A 19,071-nucleotide genomic window follows, 5' to 3' on the forward strand; every position below is an offset into this window, starting at 1 on the left:
TGCTTCTGCATGTTCTCCCTCTGTCTTCAAAACACAAAAGTATTATCGCCAAAGTTGATTCTGATTTCCTCTCAGAAACTGTCCACTCTCTCTCCCAGGGACAGTGCTGAAATACAACGCAAATGCGAGCAGTTAAAATCCCTCTACCTGAAGGAGACAACATCAGATTGGTGTAGCAATTTGGTGACGTTTCTCTCCTTTCCCCCCACCCTCCTTTAAACAGTGCTGCTATTTAACAGCAATTGAAATGCTTTTGGAGTTTGTAGCTGACTTGGAGCTACAGTCAGTTACTACTGCAAGAAGAAGGAAGGGGAAAAGAGAGAGGTAACTTCTAGAGTGAAATTGGATTAACCACAAAATAAAACATTTCCAAATACACTTAATTTCATTTCAATTCAGAGAAGCCTTTTTGATTTATACCACCTAATAATAAAATACCAGTACATGCTTCAGGACTATGGTTCTTTTAATACTCTGCTTTGCAGTTCAGAAACAGCAAGGAATTGTAATTGGATCTTGTTATGCCTTAATTAATACTTAGGATCAAGTTTGGAACATATTCTTCTAATTAAAGAAGAAATAATAGACTTTGCATAATTCTTAATCTCTTGTAGTAATCCTCAAGTGTTCAGATTATTTTTCAGAAACACAAGTAATATCTTGCAGAGAAGATGACATTTATGGGCTTATTTCTCTTCTGTATGCTGATGAGCATGCTCACAGGTAAGATTATTGCTGAATTCATTCTCATTAACTTTTTCAAGTAGACAGAAATGTTGTTACTAATACAGGATCTTCTGTTTAGTATCAGATAGAGCTTGTGTATAAATCTCAACTGCTCTGGCGGTTAGTTAAGAGTATTCGGTTTGTAGCACTAAATGACTGCAAAGGGGGAGTTCATTATTCAGCTGTTGAGGAAACAAGTTTGGTTATACAGAGGGTTCATTGGAGAACCTGTGAGCTTCTGGCTATGCAGCAAAGCTTTTATTTACACCAAGTCCTTCTGTGCAGGAGCTGGTACTGATGGTCTCCTCTTTATTTACAGATGCCCGGTCAATCCAGAATGGAGATGGTAATTCTTAATGTGTTATTCCTTCCTTTGCATCACTAACAATTATGAGAGTCATTTGTAACTCCCAGACCTGATCCCCAGCAGCAATTTTGACAGGAACTTTACTAACCTCAGTGGGCTGTGGGAGTGCTTTCATCCAGTTCTGGTGGAGAAAGAAGAGTGTATTCTTAGAAATGTCTTTAAAACTTATGAAAAACCTGAAGTATTAATGCCTAATATTAGACCTAATATACTTACAGTCCTAAAAACAAATATGGGTTATGGTCAGCTCATTAATTCTACCATACAAAAACACAACTGGAAAGTACCAGACATATAAACGTATTGGAAATCTGAGATTTTTGTTTATCCTGAACAGTAGTACTGTAAACTTGTCTGTTCATTGGCAAGAAATACTGACTTCTACCACAAAAAGCTTAAGATCTAGAAATTGCCACAAATCCAATTAAAGAAATGTTGGACTAAATCCCTTAGCACAGCTGCCCTGTGGTTCGTGCCACTTTGTATGATTAATCCATTGTATTACTGTTTGCCTTTGATTACAAAAATGCTCAGCATCCTAATGATGTTTACACTGGCTTTCTGATAATTATGGCAGTTCACCTCTCTCTGGTGTTTTTAGACAGAATTCTTTATGATAAAGGAGTTACACAGAAGTATCTGTAATAACCAGGTACTGCTATTGCTGGTGTTCATCTCAGTTACCAGCAGGATAGCCAGCAGCATCCCAAGTGCAGAGATACAAACTTGCAGAGACAGTATGATAACAGATATTGAAAGTAGAAATACATACATATGAAATAAGGGCTAATGTGATTACTTTGAATTCAAAACGTTATACCGTATGCTCTATCTCTCTATGAACTTTCTGAATGCATCATCTATGTTCTCACAAGTTTAAGGGTGCTATAACATTTGTGCACAGCAAATATTTCTGCAGCAACCTCTCAGGAAGGAGAGTTTGTGTCAATCTAAAAATAAAACCTTGAACAGGCAGCATCCTGTTGCTCTCATTACCAAAAATTATGGCTTTCTTTCACACTGGGCCAAGCCGCTGACTGCAAAGTGAATATAAGGTCAGCCGATATAAATACTGAATTCTCCTCTGCAGACAGTATTTGGCTGGTTCATTTGATCTGTTACATTCCATCTGTGCCTGTATGCTGCAAACTTCACTCCATAAAATTAAGGTCTGACAATAAGATTGCTGAAGGCCCTTAATTCCCACTAAAGATCCTGGTCCCAAGCTGAGCCTGGTGAGTGGAATGCCTCCTGTTTATTTATATGGGCTTTAAATCAAATCAGAATACTGGGTTTAGCTTTGCTGCACAGAGACATTGGTAGCTATGTTGGTCTCAGCTAGTGGTTACTTTTTACATATGCCTCTGTGTTTGGGCTGAAGAGCAGTTGCACCTGCAGCTTCAGAATGGATTTTGTTTTCCTGCTGAATTTGAAATCTTGTTTCAATGAGTATTTCCCATTTCCTGAAACAGGCACAAAGGCAGCAGTTGTCTTCCCAGTAGCAATGCCTTTCCTCTCCATTTCCTTAGCCCATTTCGTATGGCCTGCTGAGAAGAGGCACAACTCTGCAATGTCAGGCCAGCATGGACCTAGTCCCTGGGAGCCTGGGGAGGATCCTGCACCCCCAGCTTGTGCTGTACTCAGCCAAGCTGCCTTTGTACAGGGATGGCAGGGGAGCAACTGCACGGCCGTTTCCTGTGGCTCTAGGAACTTGCAGGTAGAGCAGGTGCTTGTAGGGGCACAGTGTATGTGATGGTGCCTTATTCCTTATATTTTTATGTTAGGCAGAGAAAACGGCATGGAATGAGGAAAAATGGCTTTCATTCGCAATTGCTCCTTGCTTTTAAATAACCAGCAGCCCTCTAGAAATTCAAGCAGCTTCATCAAGTCTTCAATTGCCCCAAATGCAGATGGTGCCCTTTATCCCTGCTCTCCATCTTGTCCCACCCTGTCATTCCTGGTGCAACCAGAGCAGAGAGCAGGTCAATGGCTCTGCTCTCTTTTCTCCTGCTAGAGGAGCATACAAGGAACCTACAGGCCCCAAGGGAACCCACAATCCCAAACCATGTTGGCTCCCAGCCCCCAAGCTTTCAACGAAAATACTTTGTATTACACTAATCTGCAGTGCTTTTTATTGTTCTCTAAGATCCCTACCAGGAATCCGTAGCCTTGCTGTACTGGCCCTTCTCATCCAGTGATTTCTGGTCCTACGTGGAGTATTTCCGGAACCTAGGAGCCTACAACAGGATTGAAGAAATGGCCAGAGCCTTCTTTTCCCAGTTCCCTTTTGGGAGTCACCTTGGCTACCATGTGCCCAACCATGAGCACTAGCTGCTTTTTTTGCTAAAGCTGGTGCCAAGATGATTAAGTGAATGCACAGCTGCCTGCAAAAGCATCCCTCAGCCACTTGTTAATACTCACAGCACTCACTCATCGCATGTCATGCTTTAAATTAACCTTTTCTTTCTCACAGTCTGTGCTTTTGAGCTAAATCAATAAACCCGTTGATTCGGTTGTGTGGTTTTGGGTGGTTTTTTACACGTAAGGCTCACTGCTCTCTCTGCATATAGTACTTAAACACCAGCCCAATGAGTTTGGTGGCTGGAAGGACCACCAGTGTAATTCACAGCCACACCCATTGCAGTGTAATGGTGTTGCCTGTTTGAAAGAGAACTCTCAAAACACACTAAGTCTGTTTAGAAGGAGACATTATCTATTCTGTATAGGTTGCTCAGTGGTGCATTTTCACAAATCAAGCACATCCGATGCTGGCTTCTGTAATCTACAATCATTGGCTCTTACATTCTCTGTTTAAAGACACAGTATTGGGCTTATTTTACTGCATGTGTTCCATAAGGAAGGCTCTCTTATCCAAAGGGGGTGTGATTTTTAGTATTATAATGAAGGCAGTCCTCTCCAGGTTACCTTAAAGTTCAGTTTTACTGCCAACTTCTTGCTAATAAGATCAATGTTCTTGATCAGAATGTTCTCCTCCTCTGGGCCCTTCATGCTTTGTTCATTCAGTCATTATCTACTGAAAACAAGGCAGTTCTCCTGAACTTTGACAGATATTTACATAGTTTCTCCTGGGATAAGTTTTGATCTTCCTGCTGCAAATCCAGCATCATTGGTGTCCTTTTAGCAGCTCCCTGGCTAGCTCAACACCATTTCAGCATGACCAGGAGGTGGATGGAGGGGATTCTCCTCCTTTACTCTGCTCTGGCGATACCCCCCCTGCAGTCCTGTGTCCAGCTCTGTGGCAACAGCACAAGAGGAACATGGAGCTGTTGAAGTGAGTCCAGAGGAAACCACGAGGATGATCAGGGACTGGAGCACCTCCTGTATGAAGATAGGTTGAGAAAGTTGGGACTGTTCAGCCTGGAGAAGAGGAGGCTGTGTGGAGACCTCATAGCAGCCTTCCAGCATCTGAAGGGGGCATCCAGGGATGCTGGGGAGGAGCTCTTCATTAGGGACTTTAGTGATAGGACAAGGGGTAATGGGTTAAAACTTAAACAGGGGACATTTAGGTTAGTTCTAAGGAATAAGTTCTTCCCTGTGAGGTTGCTGAGGCGCTGGCACAGGGTGCCCAGAGAAGCTGTGGCTGCCCCATCCCTGGCAGTGTTCAAGGCCACAGGGGCTTGGAGCAACCTGTTGTAGTGGAAGGTGTCCCTGCCTGTGGCAGGGGCTTGGAACTGGATGAGCTTTAAGGTCCCTTCCAACCTAAACCAGCCTGTGGTTCTATGATTCTCCTCACCTCGGGCTTGGGTACCGTCAGGCTTCGGTATCATGCTGCCCCCGCCCTCCTCGCCATGGCAACGGCGGGGCCCGCCCCCCGGGTTACCAGAGAAACGCGAGACCTCCAGCGGTACAGAGCGGCGCTCCGCTGGCCGGCTTAAAGCGGAAGTAGGCGGTGCGCGGCCGGAAGCGGCAGGGCGGCCGGGAGTGTGTTGGGGTGCTGTCATGAAACCGGCTGTGGACGAGATGTTCCCTGAGGGGGCCGGTCCTTACGTGGACCTCGATGAGGTGAGGTCATGGGAGGGGAGCTGCCGGGGCTGCGTGCGAGGGGGCAAGTGGTGGGGCCGCCGGTTAGGAGCGGGTGTTGGTGGGGTTCTGCTCTTCAGCGCCTGTTTCCCAGGCAGGGGGAAGCACCGGGCTGCTGATGGACCTGGCCGCCAACGAGAAAGCCGTGCACGCCGACTTCTTTAACGGTAAGCGCTGCTGCACCCCGGGGTGGGGAATAGTGGGGCACCGCGGAGCTTGCCCGGCTGGTAATGCTTTGGGCCTGCCTGGTAACGGGTGCGGAAAGTGAAGGTGATAGCAGCAAACCTCGCTGGGTGTCTCCTAATCCTGTGTCTTTTGTAGTCGCTGAAGGTCTCTAACCACGCTTCTAGTGAGTACTGTCATCAGTTTCAGTGGTAGGTGATGTGGGTGGGGGTAATACAATGCGTGTTTCTCGTCTCCTGGAAGTTTAGGCCATTTAGCACGTTAGTTACTACAACGAACAATGCCTTGTTCTCTTTGCATAGACTGATAGACTGGTTTGGGTTGGAAGGGACCTTAAAGCTCATCCAGTTCCAACCCCCTGCCACGGGCAGGGTCACCTTCCACTAGAGCAGGTTGCTCCAATCCCCTTCCAACCTGGCCTTGAACACTGCCAGGGATGGGGCAGCCACAGCTTCTCTGGGCACCCTGTGCCAGAGCCTCACCACCCTCACAAGGAAGAATTTCTTTCTTATATCTAATAGTTTCTATTAAACAGTGTAAATGCTTGTTAAAATGTGGGCTGAGCTTTGTCTCTGGGTGTTACAACTTTATAGAAAATTCTCAGATTGCTGAAGGTATGCATGCATATGTATCCAAAGCAGACTAAAACTTTTGGATTTGTATGCTTTCTGCATTTGTAAGTTAACTGTAAGCATATGTGCATATACAGGTGCTTTTAGAGAGAAGAGTGATGTATCTGACCATGTGAGGATAGAATATACAGCATCTTACACTGAGTTACTAAGGTGTTTTCTTAATACATCTGAAGAAGTATGTTTAAACATTTCAACAGTGTATTTCAGTCATCTTAGAAAATCTGATGACTGTGGTGGTGTTGATGCCACAAACGTATTCTGAAATCAGTTAGGTTTCTCATGTTGCTCAAGACTTGGAATACAGATGAAAAGGGAAGTTCAGCATTAATATACCTTTGAATAATTTTAAGGGACTTAGGTCTTTGCTGGAGGCAGCATATTCAGGAGTAGGTAGTTCCATGAAGTTCTGCCATCAGGCTGTGGCATTATATTCTTATGGTAGCTTAGGGCTCTTCTAAATGGGGTTTGATCCTCAGTTTATTGTATGGCACTGTTTGCTGCTTTCTGTAAGAAAAAAACACTTGATTTCAGTTATGTTGTTAGTTTGTACTCGGTATACAAAGAAGATATAAAGCAGAGTAGTTAATGAGTACTTCCCAAAGATGACTACAACAGTTGTGCCTAGCCGGCCACATGTCACCAGTCTGAGATGAGCTCTGACAGACAAATGTTATTCACACCTTCACAGCAATGAGATGCTTTTTAAGGAAATGATTTTTATAGCAAATCAGAAATGTGAGCGTCAACCTCAAAACAACTCCTAAGTGGGAGCCTGGATGCTGTGACCTAAAGGAATAATTCTGCATGAGTGTCTCATTTGAGACTTGCTGCATGCATAAAGCCTGTACTTCCTTAGTTCTGGAGTCAGGGAATCATGCTTGATCCCCTCTGAATGCGATGGCTGCATAATGTGTTTATGAAAGCTCCTCTTTTGAAGCTTTATTTTGCTTCTGTGAATTTAATCGCAATGCTTGCATTGTACAAGTGAAGCTAATTTGTCTGTGATGGAGAACATATATATGTGCATGCCTATCTTTCTTCTGTCTCTTCCCACCCTTATGTTACTTATTTATAATAACTGATGGTGCAATAAATCTCATTTACCTAATTCACCTTTTTAATTTCTGTCTTTAAACCAAATAATGAACTGTACTTGAGTATGTGTTTGTGTAACAGTTGAGACTTCTAAGGTTAATTTTACCTCATCTTATTTTTCTGACTAGATTTTGAAGATCTCTTTGATGATGATGACATCCAGTGAACTTAGTTGTCCAGCTATGCAGTGTTGAGACGTGGATTTTTCCCTAGGATCGCCTGTGGTGTCCATTATTTATTAAAATAATTAGAATGGGAAAATCATGGGGGGGGGGAACCTGGCTAAGCTGCTCGAGAAATATGAAAACCAGATGGTTAAAGAAAACTAAGGGGGGATTTGTAGGCTGTTATTTCTAGGAAGCTGTGTAGATTTTTCTTAACCTTTTACTTGCTGATGTGCTTATTCAATAAAATACTAAAAAAAAACGACCCCTCTCTCTGGCCTATACTTTGAAAGTAGATACTGCTGTGTTCTGAGCTCCCTTGGAGAATGGTTCTTTTGTTTTATTAAATCATTCACTGTTGCTTTTGGAAATTGTATAAAGGTACACAGCAGGGGATATTTGTGCCTTGAAGAGTTTTGTTCGTCCCATGGTACAGGACTAGGGCTATGGCAGTTGCTTGTTCTCAGTAGTCTGACTCCTTTTTAAGTCACATTAAGTGTGCATTGCCTTCTGTTTGGAGATGGATGCTCAGCTACCCTCAGTACTTAAATTTGGGAAGCACATGAGTAAAATTACTGGTGTTTACCTTGATATTTTAAGCAGAGAAATGTTCTGGCCCTTGGCCATGAAAATGCTTGGGTTTAAATATGTAATTTAATTCTTGGAATTGTATTCTATAGAAGGAAAATCATTTCAGGATTCTTGGGCAGCAGGTAATGTAACTATTCATACTTAGAGGTACAGTGTATATGAATCAGTCTGTAAGGTACCAGCTCAGATTTTGACACAAGTTTTTCAGAACACTTCTACAAATGTTTGATTTTGCATCCTGCAGTGACCAAATTGAATCTCATATAGAAAGGAAGAGGCGAGTTTTTAGTATATTATTTCAGAGTCAAGAGTTTAATCCTGTCTAATTTTGAGTGTCGTTTGTGTTCCATAAATTGATAACAAAAAATGCTGAGACTGGTCTTTAAAGACTTCACACTACTTGAATTTCACCTGGAATGAGAGACCCTTTCCTCTCATATTTGTTCCACATGTTTGGCTGGGTTTTTTTCATGCGTTTGCCTTACAAAAAGGAAATCTTAAATGTAGCATCAAGTGTGCTTAACAGTCAGTATGCCTCTGAGCTTAAAAATGGAAGCACAATAAAAACAGTAGGACTTAGGAACACTTACTGTGTTCCTGTGGCTTTCTCAACATCCTGTTTCATCATGCAATGTACATTAAGTCAGCATCCTGACATTTACTTTACATAGTGTCTGACATTAAAATCTGTTCCTTCAGGAGCAGTCTTGCTGAGCCTGTCCCCTTTTTCTTTTCAGGCCTTGCTTTGTTTAAAGAAGTTTCAAGCTTTCCTCATTGAGATCAATGTGAACGTTTTGCCTGAGTGGTACCAACTGCGTTTGGACCGTTAGTAACTTTGGTGCTGTGCTTTCTCCAAACTGGATTTTGAGCGATGAGCTGCTGCTAGTAAATGAAGGCTGCATTCTGGGCAGGTGCAAAGGGTGAAATAGATTTTAGAAGTAACTCTTCCCCCTTCATTCTTTTAGGCACTTATTTTTTTGCTGATGCCCAGATTACTCAAGATGGTCATCTTGGTTTTGGCATGCTTCCTGCTCACGTTTTGTACAAACTTCTTTGTTTTTCATTTGCCTCCCTTAAGTTGTAAGAAATGTGAACCTTAAGTTTGCTGACAGCAGGAGGTATATTCTGTGATACAAATCCATCTTGAACAGGTTGTTCTTTGGCATGAATGGTGTTCTCTTTTTGGAGATATCCAAAACCTGTGAAGCTTTGGTTTGAAGGTGCTAATGGCAAATAGTTCTAGTTTTGTAATGTCATCTTGCTTGATCAAAACATGGAACCTTTCTTGATGAAACTGGGTACAGAGCAAATAATGTGCATAGTCCAATACAGCCGAAAACTCTCTTGAGTTTTCATCCTGACCTACCCAGGCAGGGTAGGTACAGCTAACACCTTTTTTGTGAAGCTTTCATGTTTAAAAGCAGCACAACTAGTGCTGCTGGCACCTGAGAAATATGGCATGCCTTCCTATAGGGAAGAAATTCACTCTATGTGGTATGTAAAAGTGTTTGTGTTGGTAAAATTCCATATGAGGAGGCTGAATTTCATTACCTGCCTTGGTGTGCAGCCGATGCCACTCTCATTTGTAGCTGCTGTGAGTCCTAGGTGGTTCTTTGGTGTTAGTTCCTAGCTGTTAACTTGCTAATTAAGCTTGCACTTAAATCTGATACCTGGTCTGGGTTAGTACTGTCAGGATGAAGTGAAATGAAAGGAGCATTCTTCAGGGCTGGGTGGTACCAAAGGTTGGTTTGTTGTAGCTGTCTGAAGTATAAAGCTCTACCCTTCGTAGTGTGACTAGATGAGGAGTGTGTGTATAGCCTCATCTTTGTAAGGAGAGTTGTGTATGTCTGAAAACTTCTTCAGGAACTGTAATTTGGGTCCCTTTTGGGATGGTGCTGATATAGAAATGCTTCTACAAAGAACCAAATGACCTTCAGCTTCACCTTGCTTGTGTGTTATTTGTCAAGCCTTTCAGTCTAATCAATCTGTGGGCAATCAGCCCGTTGTCAGAAAACAGTCACAAGTGACAGCATCTCTGATAAGAATTGATTTAAAGGCTATTTAGCTGCCTTGGCCATTTCATTTATTGAGCTTTGATTCCAGTACCTTCTGTGTGGTTTGACTCATAATAGGTGTTCCCGAGTGAAAGAAAGAGCCTGTTCTAGTAGCATTTTGCACCCACTTGGATTTGGGTATATTACTTCATAAGCTGCTGGGTACTGCTCACTATTTCAATGTCGAAATAAAGATTCTAGTCTGAATAGATGATGGAGGTTCTAAGCTTAGTGTTATGAATGTATAAAGCCCAACGCCTGCCTGAGTCTTGGCAGGATGAGGTTCCAAGTGCTACAGTGCTTCAGAAGGGATGCAGCCAGTTGTGCAGCACAGATGAAAAGGAATAGCTTCAAAACACTTAAATGTCAGCCTGTTCTCTTCAATACTCATGAGGCCCATTCTTTGCAGGAAGCTCTTAGCTGTCATGGTATATTCTTAGAAATTAAGAATGTGTAGGCTATTTTGAGCTGAGAATAATCAAGTCATTGTGGAGGAGAGAAAGCTGCCACGCTAAAGGAAGCTGGCTGTCATCTGTACAGTATTTCTGCAGTGCCTCTTCTGAGATGGTTGCCAGGTTAGAATGCAGTGCTCTGCTGCTCTTCCTGTGAGCCAGAACAGGCAAGCTCAGACCTAGTGTAGCAGTAATGGGTTTTGCTTGCTTGCTTGGTTGGGGGTTTTTCTTAGTTAACTCTCAGGGAATTAAAAGGTTTTGCTTTTAATATTTAACTTCAATAATTGAAGTGGAAGGTCTTTTTCTCAAGAAAGAAGGAATTTATTTTGATTACTAAATCAAGTTCTTCCTGCTTCCCCAGGGTGTTGGGAAGCTGGCAGGCATCTTCCTGCTCTCAATGTGCAGTTGTTCAGCACATGGAAACACGCTGGGCAGATGACAGTGCAGCCCTGTTCTCTGCAAGTCCCCCTGTCAGTGATGGGGCTGGAATGTGAGCATCACATCAGGGTTCTTGGGAAAGCACTTGCACAATGCAAGTCAGTCCTTAGCAGCAGGGGTGGCTTTGGCACAAGAATTTGCTTCCATGTTTTTATTTCTAGATTGATTTATTTAGTTTGCCTTTTCTAGTTGCTCCAGGTGGTCTTTGCCAAGCAGTGGGGTCAGAATCCTGACCCAAACTGTAACCTTTTCCTCAAGCTACTACAGTAGTTCAGAGCAGGAGAGAGGAGCAGTGTCTTTTAAAGCTGGTAAATAGGGGCTTCTGGTGAATACTTCTTATTTATGGGAAAATCAGTTTGTGTATAGGAATCTCCAATCAGCTCTAACTCCTGACCTTCCCTGAAAGGGATTTAGAGGAGGGCTTCAACTGGATCTCCTGCTTGTGCCTCCCTGATGCCTTTCCATAAAGCTGTCCGGCTTTGTGGGTGGGATCCCACAGATTGTCTTGTGGGTGGAAATCCTGCCACACAGTAAGAGATAGGTGTTGATGTTTAATGATGTTTTTATTTAGTGGAATAAACCTTTCCTTCCCCTTGGATTGGCTGGAGAGTAACAAACTGCGCCTGCATGTAAGGAAGTCACGCAACTGTCCTCAAAGAGCAATGGCATTACACTGGGCTGGTCTCCTGCCATGATTAAGGAGGATTTGTGGGTGGGTTTGCTGATCTAAAATCCCATGGCAGAATGAGTGTTTTCATCATGTACCTGTACATAGCACAAACATCATAAAAACAAGTGGCAGCCTTGCTCCCATCCTTGCTCGGTGTTAGTTTCCTCCAGAGTATTTCAAAGGGTGAACTTTCAATCTGATTGTATTTCCACTATGGAACTACAGTGGCTGATGAGCTAAGTACAGGACTTAACCCTTTTGCCTCCTTCCATACTGACAAGCCTCTAGTGAGTTTATACTTCACAAATAAGTACAAGTCTTGCAAGCAATTATCTCATTCTTGTAGTTCTTCATGGTTTAGTGCACTGCTATTAGTGCAACTGCTATTTGTATTCCAGTTAATTACTGGCACAAGTGATTACCTGGTGTTGAGGCGCAATTAGGATCAGCCTATCAATTAGGATATGTGCCTGTTTGGCCGTGTTTTCCCACCAAGCAGGTTTATGGAGCACAGAGGGAGGGTAAAAACATAGCCACTCGGTAATGGAAAAAGGCTGGATTCATTAGGAACTCATCTGAGCTCATCCTCCAGGACCTCATTACGCTCTCAAACCCTATTTGCAGCTCTCCCTAAAAGCAGCACAAGGAAAGTGTGGTGCCCTGTAGCTCCCTGCTCTTGGGTTACCACAATCAGGCTGCCCTTGCGCTCCTGGCATGGCAGAGCTAGGGAGGCAGAGATAGGAAACCCATGCTACACGCAGGTATCTGGGTTGCTCCTGGGCTATGAGCACTCCCTGGGGGCTTGCAGCCTCGGAGGGGCCCTGGCTTCAGTGGGGCAGAGGTGTGTGCTGAGAGGGGAAGGATGCTTTTCTGCCAGCCCTGCCCTATGTCTGTGCTTGCTTTGCTGATGGGATGAGCCTCCACTGGGAGCATTTGCCCTAGGGAAGGGTGGCTGATTGTAGCTCTTGGGGTGTGCAGAGTGGTTTTCTGGGTGGGTGATGGCTTAAACTGGGATTTTGTGCTGGAGCAGTGACTGTCTCTTTAGCTCCTGAGCCAGTGGAGTCCCTCTCTCTGCCTGGTCAGTCAAGGTAGATTTAGGCATAGTGGTTCTGGGGAAACGGTCTGGAAACAAGAGCTGATGTTATCCATAAAGGAGGCAATACGGTATGAGATGCTGAAGCCTTGGTGAAAGCTAGAGGGTGGGGGGCTTTGTGAAAGCAAAATGGGCTGTCCCTCTGTGTGTGCCAGCCCAGGCTGCCCCCACCTTGCTACAAAATATAAAGTAAGGAGAACATCCCTTTCTTCAAATACTTCCCAATAACACACAATAAAACATGGGATTGTTCTCATTGAGAGAGTTTTTTATTGTTGTTGTTATGTGTAATATAGTAATTCATTGGAGTGTGAAGTGCTGCTCTTGGAAGTAATTTCAGTTGAAGCGCTTAGTGCTGTTTTGTGCTTGTAATAACACATTAGCGCGGATCTGTGTTGGCTTGTTCTGAAGCTTAATGGTGCTCTTCTTTGGATGTATCTGAGAAACTACCAAATCCTCTTTTAGCTAATAGCCAGGCAAGCTCCTTGGAGAGCAGTCTGATGAGATTGCTGCTAGTTCCAGCCTTAATACTCTCCTTCCATTAAGGTAACCTTGCTGAGAGCTGGGGCAGGTCCTTAGGGTGTTCATCCCAGGAGCCCACTGGAGCACATCACGTGAAGCTCTGCTCAGCTGGTGTGCAAAACGCTGCTTATGGCACACTTATGTCATAAGAAGAGTAGAAAACCTGGTTTCTAGATCTCAACTTCTGCCTGCATGCAGTCAGAACTGACTGGGAGATGCAGCAGGATCCTGCCAGCTTGCAGATGGAAACTGTGATGCTGCTCATGTGCTCCATGTTGGTGGCCTGTGGGATGATCAAGTACTCGTGCTGTCGCTTCCGGCATGTGGTGGGTGATTCGGGAAGGGTCACTTCCACCCATAGGTTCCCTCTGCCCAAGATCCTTGAGGCACCTTCTGCTCCCCCATCAGACATCAGGTGTTTGCAGGGGAGCAGCTGGCATTTCTGAGCATCACAATTGTGCAGGCAAAGTGTCTGTCATCACCTCAGGACCCCAGAGGCATGCGGTCAGTGGGCTGTTTTTGGTTGTGGCCTCACCAGCATTCATAAGGCTTTTCAGATAAGTCAAAAGAGAAGATCCTGCCCTGAACAAGCACGCTGTCTACATTAGAGGTAACAATAGAAGATAGACATAGAAGGAAAATCAAAGGATTAAAATTAATGAAAGTTAATAACCTGAATATATTCAAGGATGTGGGCTAAAGAAGGAAGACAACAAACCATGGGTGGAAACCAAATGCCCTAATAGGACAGCAAGTTACAATGGTAAAAAAGGAGCCGTATGTTCCAGCTGAAAACAAAAGCAGAGACGGCTTGTGTGAAGTCTTCCACATATTCTACTCCAATTTAAAACATGTACCATTGTTTTAAGTGGATTTAAGTGGTTAACAAAGGGAAATTTAAAACGGGATATCTAAATGTAATTGATTGTTCTCTTATTTTTAAATTCAAAAGAGGTTAGGCCATCTTGAGAGTTACTTTTGGCCCAGCTTTCCACAAGGACAGCAAGACCCAAGGTAGAAGTAAGCTCTTGGTCCCACAAAAGTGACTCATTAACCTCACTTATTGGTCCACCCTTGGCAACTGTTGCCCCCATGAAAGGCAGTTATTGGGTAAATACAGTATAGCTATAGCACCAGTGCCCCAGGGCACCGTCCAGGGTTAAGCCACCTCTTCCTATCCCAAGCAGGACCGCCTTCTTTAGCGGCCATCCATATCTGGGTACAAGAGGAAGCCCATGAAAGTGGAATCGTTGACATTGTCAGCGTAGATGCCGTTGTTGTCCCCTTCCCCGTACACCTGAAGCCAGACCTCATCCCCAGAGCTGAGGTGGAGCAAGATGGAGCCGCTTGCTTGGTCAACGTTGTTCTTCTGGAACTGGTCGTAGGTGAACATTACGGCCCTGTCCTTCTTGTAGAGGCTGACCTTGACATCCGTCAGGTAGACCGTCAGGTGGTAGGTGAAGTAGTATGTGCCAGGGATGGTGCAGAAGAACTTGCCGGTGGAGGCATCATAGTGCTTCTGCTCATTGTAGTAGATCTTGGTGAAGCGGATGGGGACATTGGGGTGGGGGGCTCGGTCCGTCAGCCCCACACTGAAGGCAGAGCGGTAGATGAAGGCACCTTCGCCCTTGTCCCCCTTCTGCCCTGGGTATCCAGGGAATCCTCGTGGCCCTTCCTTCCCTGGGATTCCTGCTTCGCCTGGGTCACCTTTGGGACCTTGCATACCTGGGAGACAGAGTGGAAACAGGGAATTCTGTTAGCACAGTGCCAGCAGCTGCTACTCACCAGCCCAAAACATAGAGGGAGGTGTAGCATGAGGATCGGTACAGCAGCAGTGACTTCAACATCCATGTGAGCTGAGTCAGCGAGTGGAAAGCCCACTCAACCCCTCCAGGCTGTGTGCAGAGCATGTCTGATTTCCAGCGTGTAATGATTTCCATCATTAGCTGGAAAAACAGCTACCAACCAAATTCTTTGTCTTGGGTTGTAGAATCTCCATCCCTGAAGATATTCGAAAGCCATCAGAGATCAGGCATGGACCCAGTGTGAGATCTGCCAGGGCTAGGCCTGCCCCTTGGCTCCAGCACAGATGTACCCCATGTTTCTTACCAACCTTCCTCTCCTTTCTCTCCCTTTAACCCGTCTTTTCCGTCCTTCCCATCCCGGCCAGGGAGCCCGTTGTGGCCAGGGTAGCCAGGTGCTCCTCCCATCCAGTTGGCACATGGATTTTTGGGTGCTGGCTCGCCTTCCTGGGCAGCCACCTCTGGGCAATGGGTGGCCAGCAGCAGCAGCAGCGAGCAAAGGAGGAAGCCCCTCATCATCGGTTCCTGATGTGGACATGCACTGCGTTAGCTTTAAAGGTTAATAGGGAGAAAAACAGCAAACAAAACCCCACCCTGATAACTGAGAGGCAGGAAGACTAAAGTTTAAATCAACATGTCCAAAGGAAAGCAATTCTGCTTGCCCCAGGGACTCCTCTGTGTCCAGCATAGCGCTGGGGTGAGCTCAAAAGCCAAGCCAGGATGGGATACCTGGGCGCACATCCAGTGTGGAGAGAAGCAAATGCCAGAGTTGCCCTCAGCAACTCGTGGGCTTTTTGCATGGGCATGGCTGTATCTTGGGATTGAGTACAGAAGATGCCAAAGTACCACAAATTATGTTGTTTGATTATGGGAAGAGGATTACACCTCCAGGGATTACACATCTTGGAAGTGTTCAAGTCCAGGTTGGATGGGGCTTTGAGCAACCTGGTTTAGTAGAAGGTGTCTCTGCCCATGCAGGGGTTGGAATTGGATGAGCTTTAAGGTCCCTTCCAAACCTAACCAGTCTGTGATTCTTGAAGACAAGTTGTGCAGTGTCTAAGCACTGTAGGGTCAGGTTTTTCTTCAGCTGCATCGCTAGTTGGAGCAATCAGTGCGACTCCCAAGAACCATGTCGGTGGCGCTGCCCTACAGCCAGCCTAGGGCTTTTGCTCCCAGAAATCAATGGGACCTTGGTGGGCTTTGGGTCTGGCTTTTAAGAAACAGATATTTAAAAGTATTGTGTGATACTGCTCCAGTGCAGAGATGATACCCTGGAACGGCCTGTTATGAGGATTTTAAGGGGCACAATAGGCAGTGAAAGGTGAGTAACAGCATGGCCATTAGAGTCCCTTAGCTCTGTAATTTCCAAGAAAAATTGTATTTCAGAGCAATTCCTTTGCAGAGTTGATTTTCCTGGGTGAGCTATTTAAATGTCATACTTTAAATAATGTCTCATTAGCTCTTGCATGATTTCATCAAAGGAAGCTAAAGAAATGTGCTGGGTTTGGCTGGGATAGTGTTAATTTTCTTCATAGCAGCTGGTACGGGACTGTGTTTTGGATTTGTGCTGGAAACAGTGTTGACCACACAGGGATGGTTTAGTTACTGCTGAGCAGTGATCACACAGAGCCAAGCCCTTTTCTGCTCCTCACCCCTTCAGTGAGCAGGCTGGGGGCGCACAAGGAGCTGGGGCGTACACAGCTGGGACAGCTGAACACAGAGGACCCAAGGGACATTCCATATGATGTCTCATGCTCAGTATATAAAGCCGGGGGGAGGCTGGCCAGAGGCTGCTGCTTTGCATCGGTCAGTTGAAGTAAGCAGCTGTTTTCATTTGAATCCCTTGTCTTTCTTGGGATTTATTTCTCTCTCTTGGTTATTTTTCCATTCATTACCTCTGCCCTTTTGGAAGCGAAATGCTCCTTTGCAACAAGGGATGTAGCAATTGTCCACAAACCAGGGTGGACAAGTGAAATGGATGCCTATAATCCTGAAAGTGGCTTGGCTTGGCAGGTGAGGGTGTGCATATATGGGCACACTCTGATATGGCCACTTTGCCATGGCATGAAGCAGAGGTGTCCCTGTCCCCCCATGTGAGTCCCCTCCCGCTCAGCAACATGCATACACTATCCATAATCAGCACAGGCTGCCTGGGAATCTCTTAGCTGTGTTAACACATGCTAGTGTTCAATAGGAATCTGTGTGTCTTGGTGATTTTGTTTGTTCTAGTTCCACTTTCTCATATGCTGCCTAGAAAGCAAATATCAAAACTTTAGCAACGTGTGCCCCAGAACCAGCTCTTTTGCTGGTGCAAATTAAAACCCTCCTTTATGGTCAGAAGTGGTGCACATTTGAGTCATCCCAAAGCAAGGAGTTTTATTGGCAGATGCCTGTCCAGCTTGCTCTGAAGGGCTCAAAGCAATGCCCGTCTCAGAGCATCCCTGGGTGACTCTTCACTGCACCTAGCTTTCTCCTGTCCCATAAGGAAACTCTATTGATATGCAAGTAGAAATATTCTATTTGCTACAGCTTGACTCAAATGCCGGTGGCTTGCTTCTTTGAGAAATGTAGTTATTCTCTGCCATACGGATGTATTGCAAAGGGAAAGATTTAACCTATGACTGTTAGCTCCGAGTTTAATCTCCAGTTGATCTCCCCTTACTTTATCTTTTCCATTTCTTTCTGTCTGATGATCAGCAGTGTAACATGAAATATTCTACTATATTTGTGTGTCAATTATACCTTTTAGACAAGTGAAGTTGAAATAGTAGTCTTGGTGGCTTTCTGTTATTCCCTTGGCAGCCACTATATTAAAAGCTCACATGTATTATATGAAGCTTATTCATATATAAGGAGAAATCAGTGTATTATCCATAAGGACAATGCATTCATAATTGCAATATAGGGATTTAGACCATAAATCAGAAGTTAAATTTCACATAACACTATATTAATAATTATACTATTAAATATATTAATAATTATTATTAATCATAATTATATATTAAAAAACCCCACAAACTCACACCTCTCTGCACAAAACACAGAACAGAAGATCCACCTGTTTTCCAACTCCACTATATTCTTCATTCAGGAGTCTGGCTTATGCTGATTTTTCTTTTGCCTTTGTAATCCCTTGTAGCACACTCTTTGCTGACATTCCAAGGGGCTTGCACCTTAAATCTGGGTAGTGCAGATTTCTGGCAAGAAGCTGATAGGACTCGGGGAGATTTGGGGTAAACCCAGTCTTCCCAGGAGTCTTTGAGGAAAGAGTGGAATCATAAGGTGCCAGTGCAGTGCTCACATTGACATATGGTTTTTCCACCGTTGTTCCTGTCTGCTTTTGATTTAGGAGTTTTGATCTCTAAATAGTGTTTCCAAAACCAGGAGTACGAATGTAAGGGAGAAGGGCTATTCTTGGTTTAAAGTACTCTTTAGCTATTCTGAGAATAACTCTAAGAACGGAAACTTATTCCAACAGAGGAGTGTGTTTGTCTGATTCAATCCCAAAAGAAGAGAAAATCTGAATTTAGTAAGAAGGGGTTAAAAGAAAAGTCATGCTTACCAGCTGCTTTGAGTCCTAGTTGGCTTGTTGCAGTCTCTTTGGAAATGAAGCCTGGCTACTACAACGCTATCCCTAAGGGCACAGAGAGCTGTCAGCTCAGACAGTGCATTTTCCATTTGCTATTGCGCATGCTGACATAAAAGTTGGGTTTTCCCATTAATTTTTCTTGGCCATCACTTAAGTTTTGGACCATTTATATAATCTGGTCACACTGGGATAGCTTGCAAAGATAGCCTTAATGGGGAAAAGATGGGTTTGGGAATTTGATGGGACCTGAAGGAGCAATGGTTTGCTGGAGAAGCCCACGTGAAGACCTGCTCATCCCAGGCTGGGCAGAAGCTGCCACTTTGTGTGAACTGGGAAATGTTGTTAGCAGCTGATGGAGAAAGTGTCTCTTCAGCCTTGTATTCACATACTCATAGGGGTTTTTTATCAGTGTATTAGTAGATGAATTACTGTGTGTGAAGCCTCAGCTTCTCCCTTTAATGGCAAGAGCTGTTCCTGCCTGGAGGCTGCAGCTGCACCAAAGAAGGGCAAAGCTGCCTGAGAGAAAGGGCAGTGCTGGGGAAGAGGGCTTTGTCTTAAGCCAGCCAAGTGCATGCCAGCACTATAGTAAATCATCGGAGTCATTTCAGCCCTACAGATGGCTTCCAACTCACCACGTTTTAGCTTT

The 19,071-nt window shown here is 44.4% G+C and overlaps 3 protein-coding genes across 6 annotated transcripts; 2 read left to right on the plus strand and 1 right to left on the minus strand.

The window, feature by feature from the left end:
- Nucleotides 1-231: 231 nt before the first annotated feature.
- Nucleotides 232-3,607, plus strand: OTOS (otospiralin). Of its 4 annotated transcripts, none has more exons than XM_061378861.1 (4): nt 232-324; nt 615-723; nt 1,046-1,072; nt 3,240-3,607. In XM_061378861.1, the coding sequence occupies exons 2-4, from the start codon at nt 672-674 to the stop codon at nt 3,422-3,424; spliced, it is 264 nt and encodes an 87-aa protein (XP_061234845.1). In that variant the 5' UTR covers nt 232-324; nt 615-671; the 3' UTR covers nt 3,425-3,607. The 4 variants fall into 4 exon arrangements, with proteins under 4 accessions (XP_061234845.1, XP_061234847.1, XP_061234848.1 ...); XM_061378863.1 differs by having other exon boundaries at nt 238-324; nt 633-723; XM_061378864.1 differs by having other exon boundaries at nt 256-324; nt 645-723.
- A 1,398-nt stretch (nt 3,608-5,005) lies between these two features.
- COPS9 (COP9 signalosome subunit 9) lies at nt 5,006-7,320 on the plus strand. Its single transcript, XM_061379357.1, has 3 exons — nt 5,006-5,116; nt 5,229-5,301; nt 7,176-7,320. Exons 1-3 carry the CDS (start codon nt 5,054-5,056, stop codon nt 7,211-7,213), a joined length of 174 nt encoding a protein of 57 aa, XP_061235341.1. The 5' UTR covers nt 5,006-5,053; the 3' UTR covers nt 7,214-7,320.
- A 5,436-nt stretch (nt 7,321-12,756) lies between these two features.
- On the minus strand, nt 12,757-18,543 carry ADIPOQ (adiponectin, C1Q and collagen domain containing). Its single transcript, XM_061378866.1, has 3 exons — nt 18,399-18,543; nt 15,145-15,358; nt 12,757-14,756 (listed from the first exon to the last, which is right to left on the minus strand). Exons 2-3 carry the CDS (start codon nt 15,350-15,352, stop codon nt 14,230-14,232), a joined length of 735 nt encoding a protein of 244 aa, XP_061234850.1. The 5' UTR covers nt 15,353-15,358; nt 18,399-18,543; the 3' UTR covers nt 12,757-14,229.
- Between the last annotated feature and the right edge of the window lie 528 nt (nt 18,544-19,071).

The sequence above is a fragment of the Neopsephotus bourkii genome, unplaced genomic scaffold (genome assembly GCF_033783945.1).
Source record: "Neopsephotus bourkii isolate Nb327-2 ecotype Australia unplaced genomic scaffold, CSIRO-AGI_Nbou_v1 NB_1768, whole genome shotgun sequence".
Lineage (NCBI taxonomy): Eukaryota > Metazoa > Chordata > Aves > Psittaciformes > Psittacidae > Neopsephotus > Neopsephotus bourkii.

Coding starts and splice junctions, on each gene's coding strand:
- ADIPOQ (XM_061378866.1), bottom strand. CDS start 15,352: ATGATGAGGGGCTTCCTCCTTTGCTCGCTGCTGCTGCTGCTGGCCACC. Junction 14,757..15,144: donor GGGAGAGAAAGGAGAGGAAG/GTTGGTAAGAAA, acceptor TCTGTCTCCCAG/GTATGCAAGGTCCCAAAGGT.
- COPS9 (XM_061379357.1), top strand. CDS start 5,054: ATGAAACCGGCTGTGGACGAGATGTTCCCTGAGGGGGCCGGTCCTTAC. Junction 5,117..5,228: donor CTTACGTGGACCTCGATGAG/GTGAGGTCATGG, acceptor CCTGTTTCCCAG/GCAGGGGGAAGCACCGGGCT. Junction 5,302..7,175: donor GCACGCCGACTTCTTTAACG/GTAAGCGCTGCT, acceptor TTTTCTGACTAG/ATTTTGAAGATCTCTTTGAT.
- OTOS (XM_061378861.1), top strand. CDS start 672: ATGACATTTATGGGCTTATTTCTCTTCTGTATGCTGATGAGCATGCTC. Junction 724..1,045: donor GCTGATGAGCATGCTCACAG/GTAAGATTATTG, acceptor CTTTATTTACAG/ATGCCCGGTCAATCCAGAAT. Junction 1,073..3,239: donor GTCAATCCAGAATGGAGATG/GTAATTCTTAAT, acceptor TTGTTCTCTAAG/ATCCCTACCAGGAATCCGTA.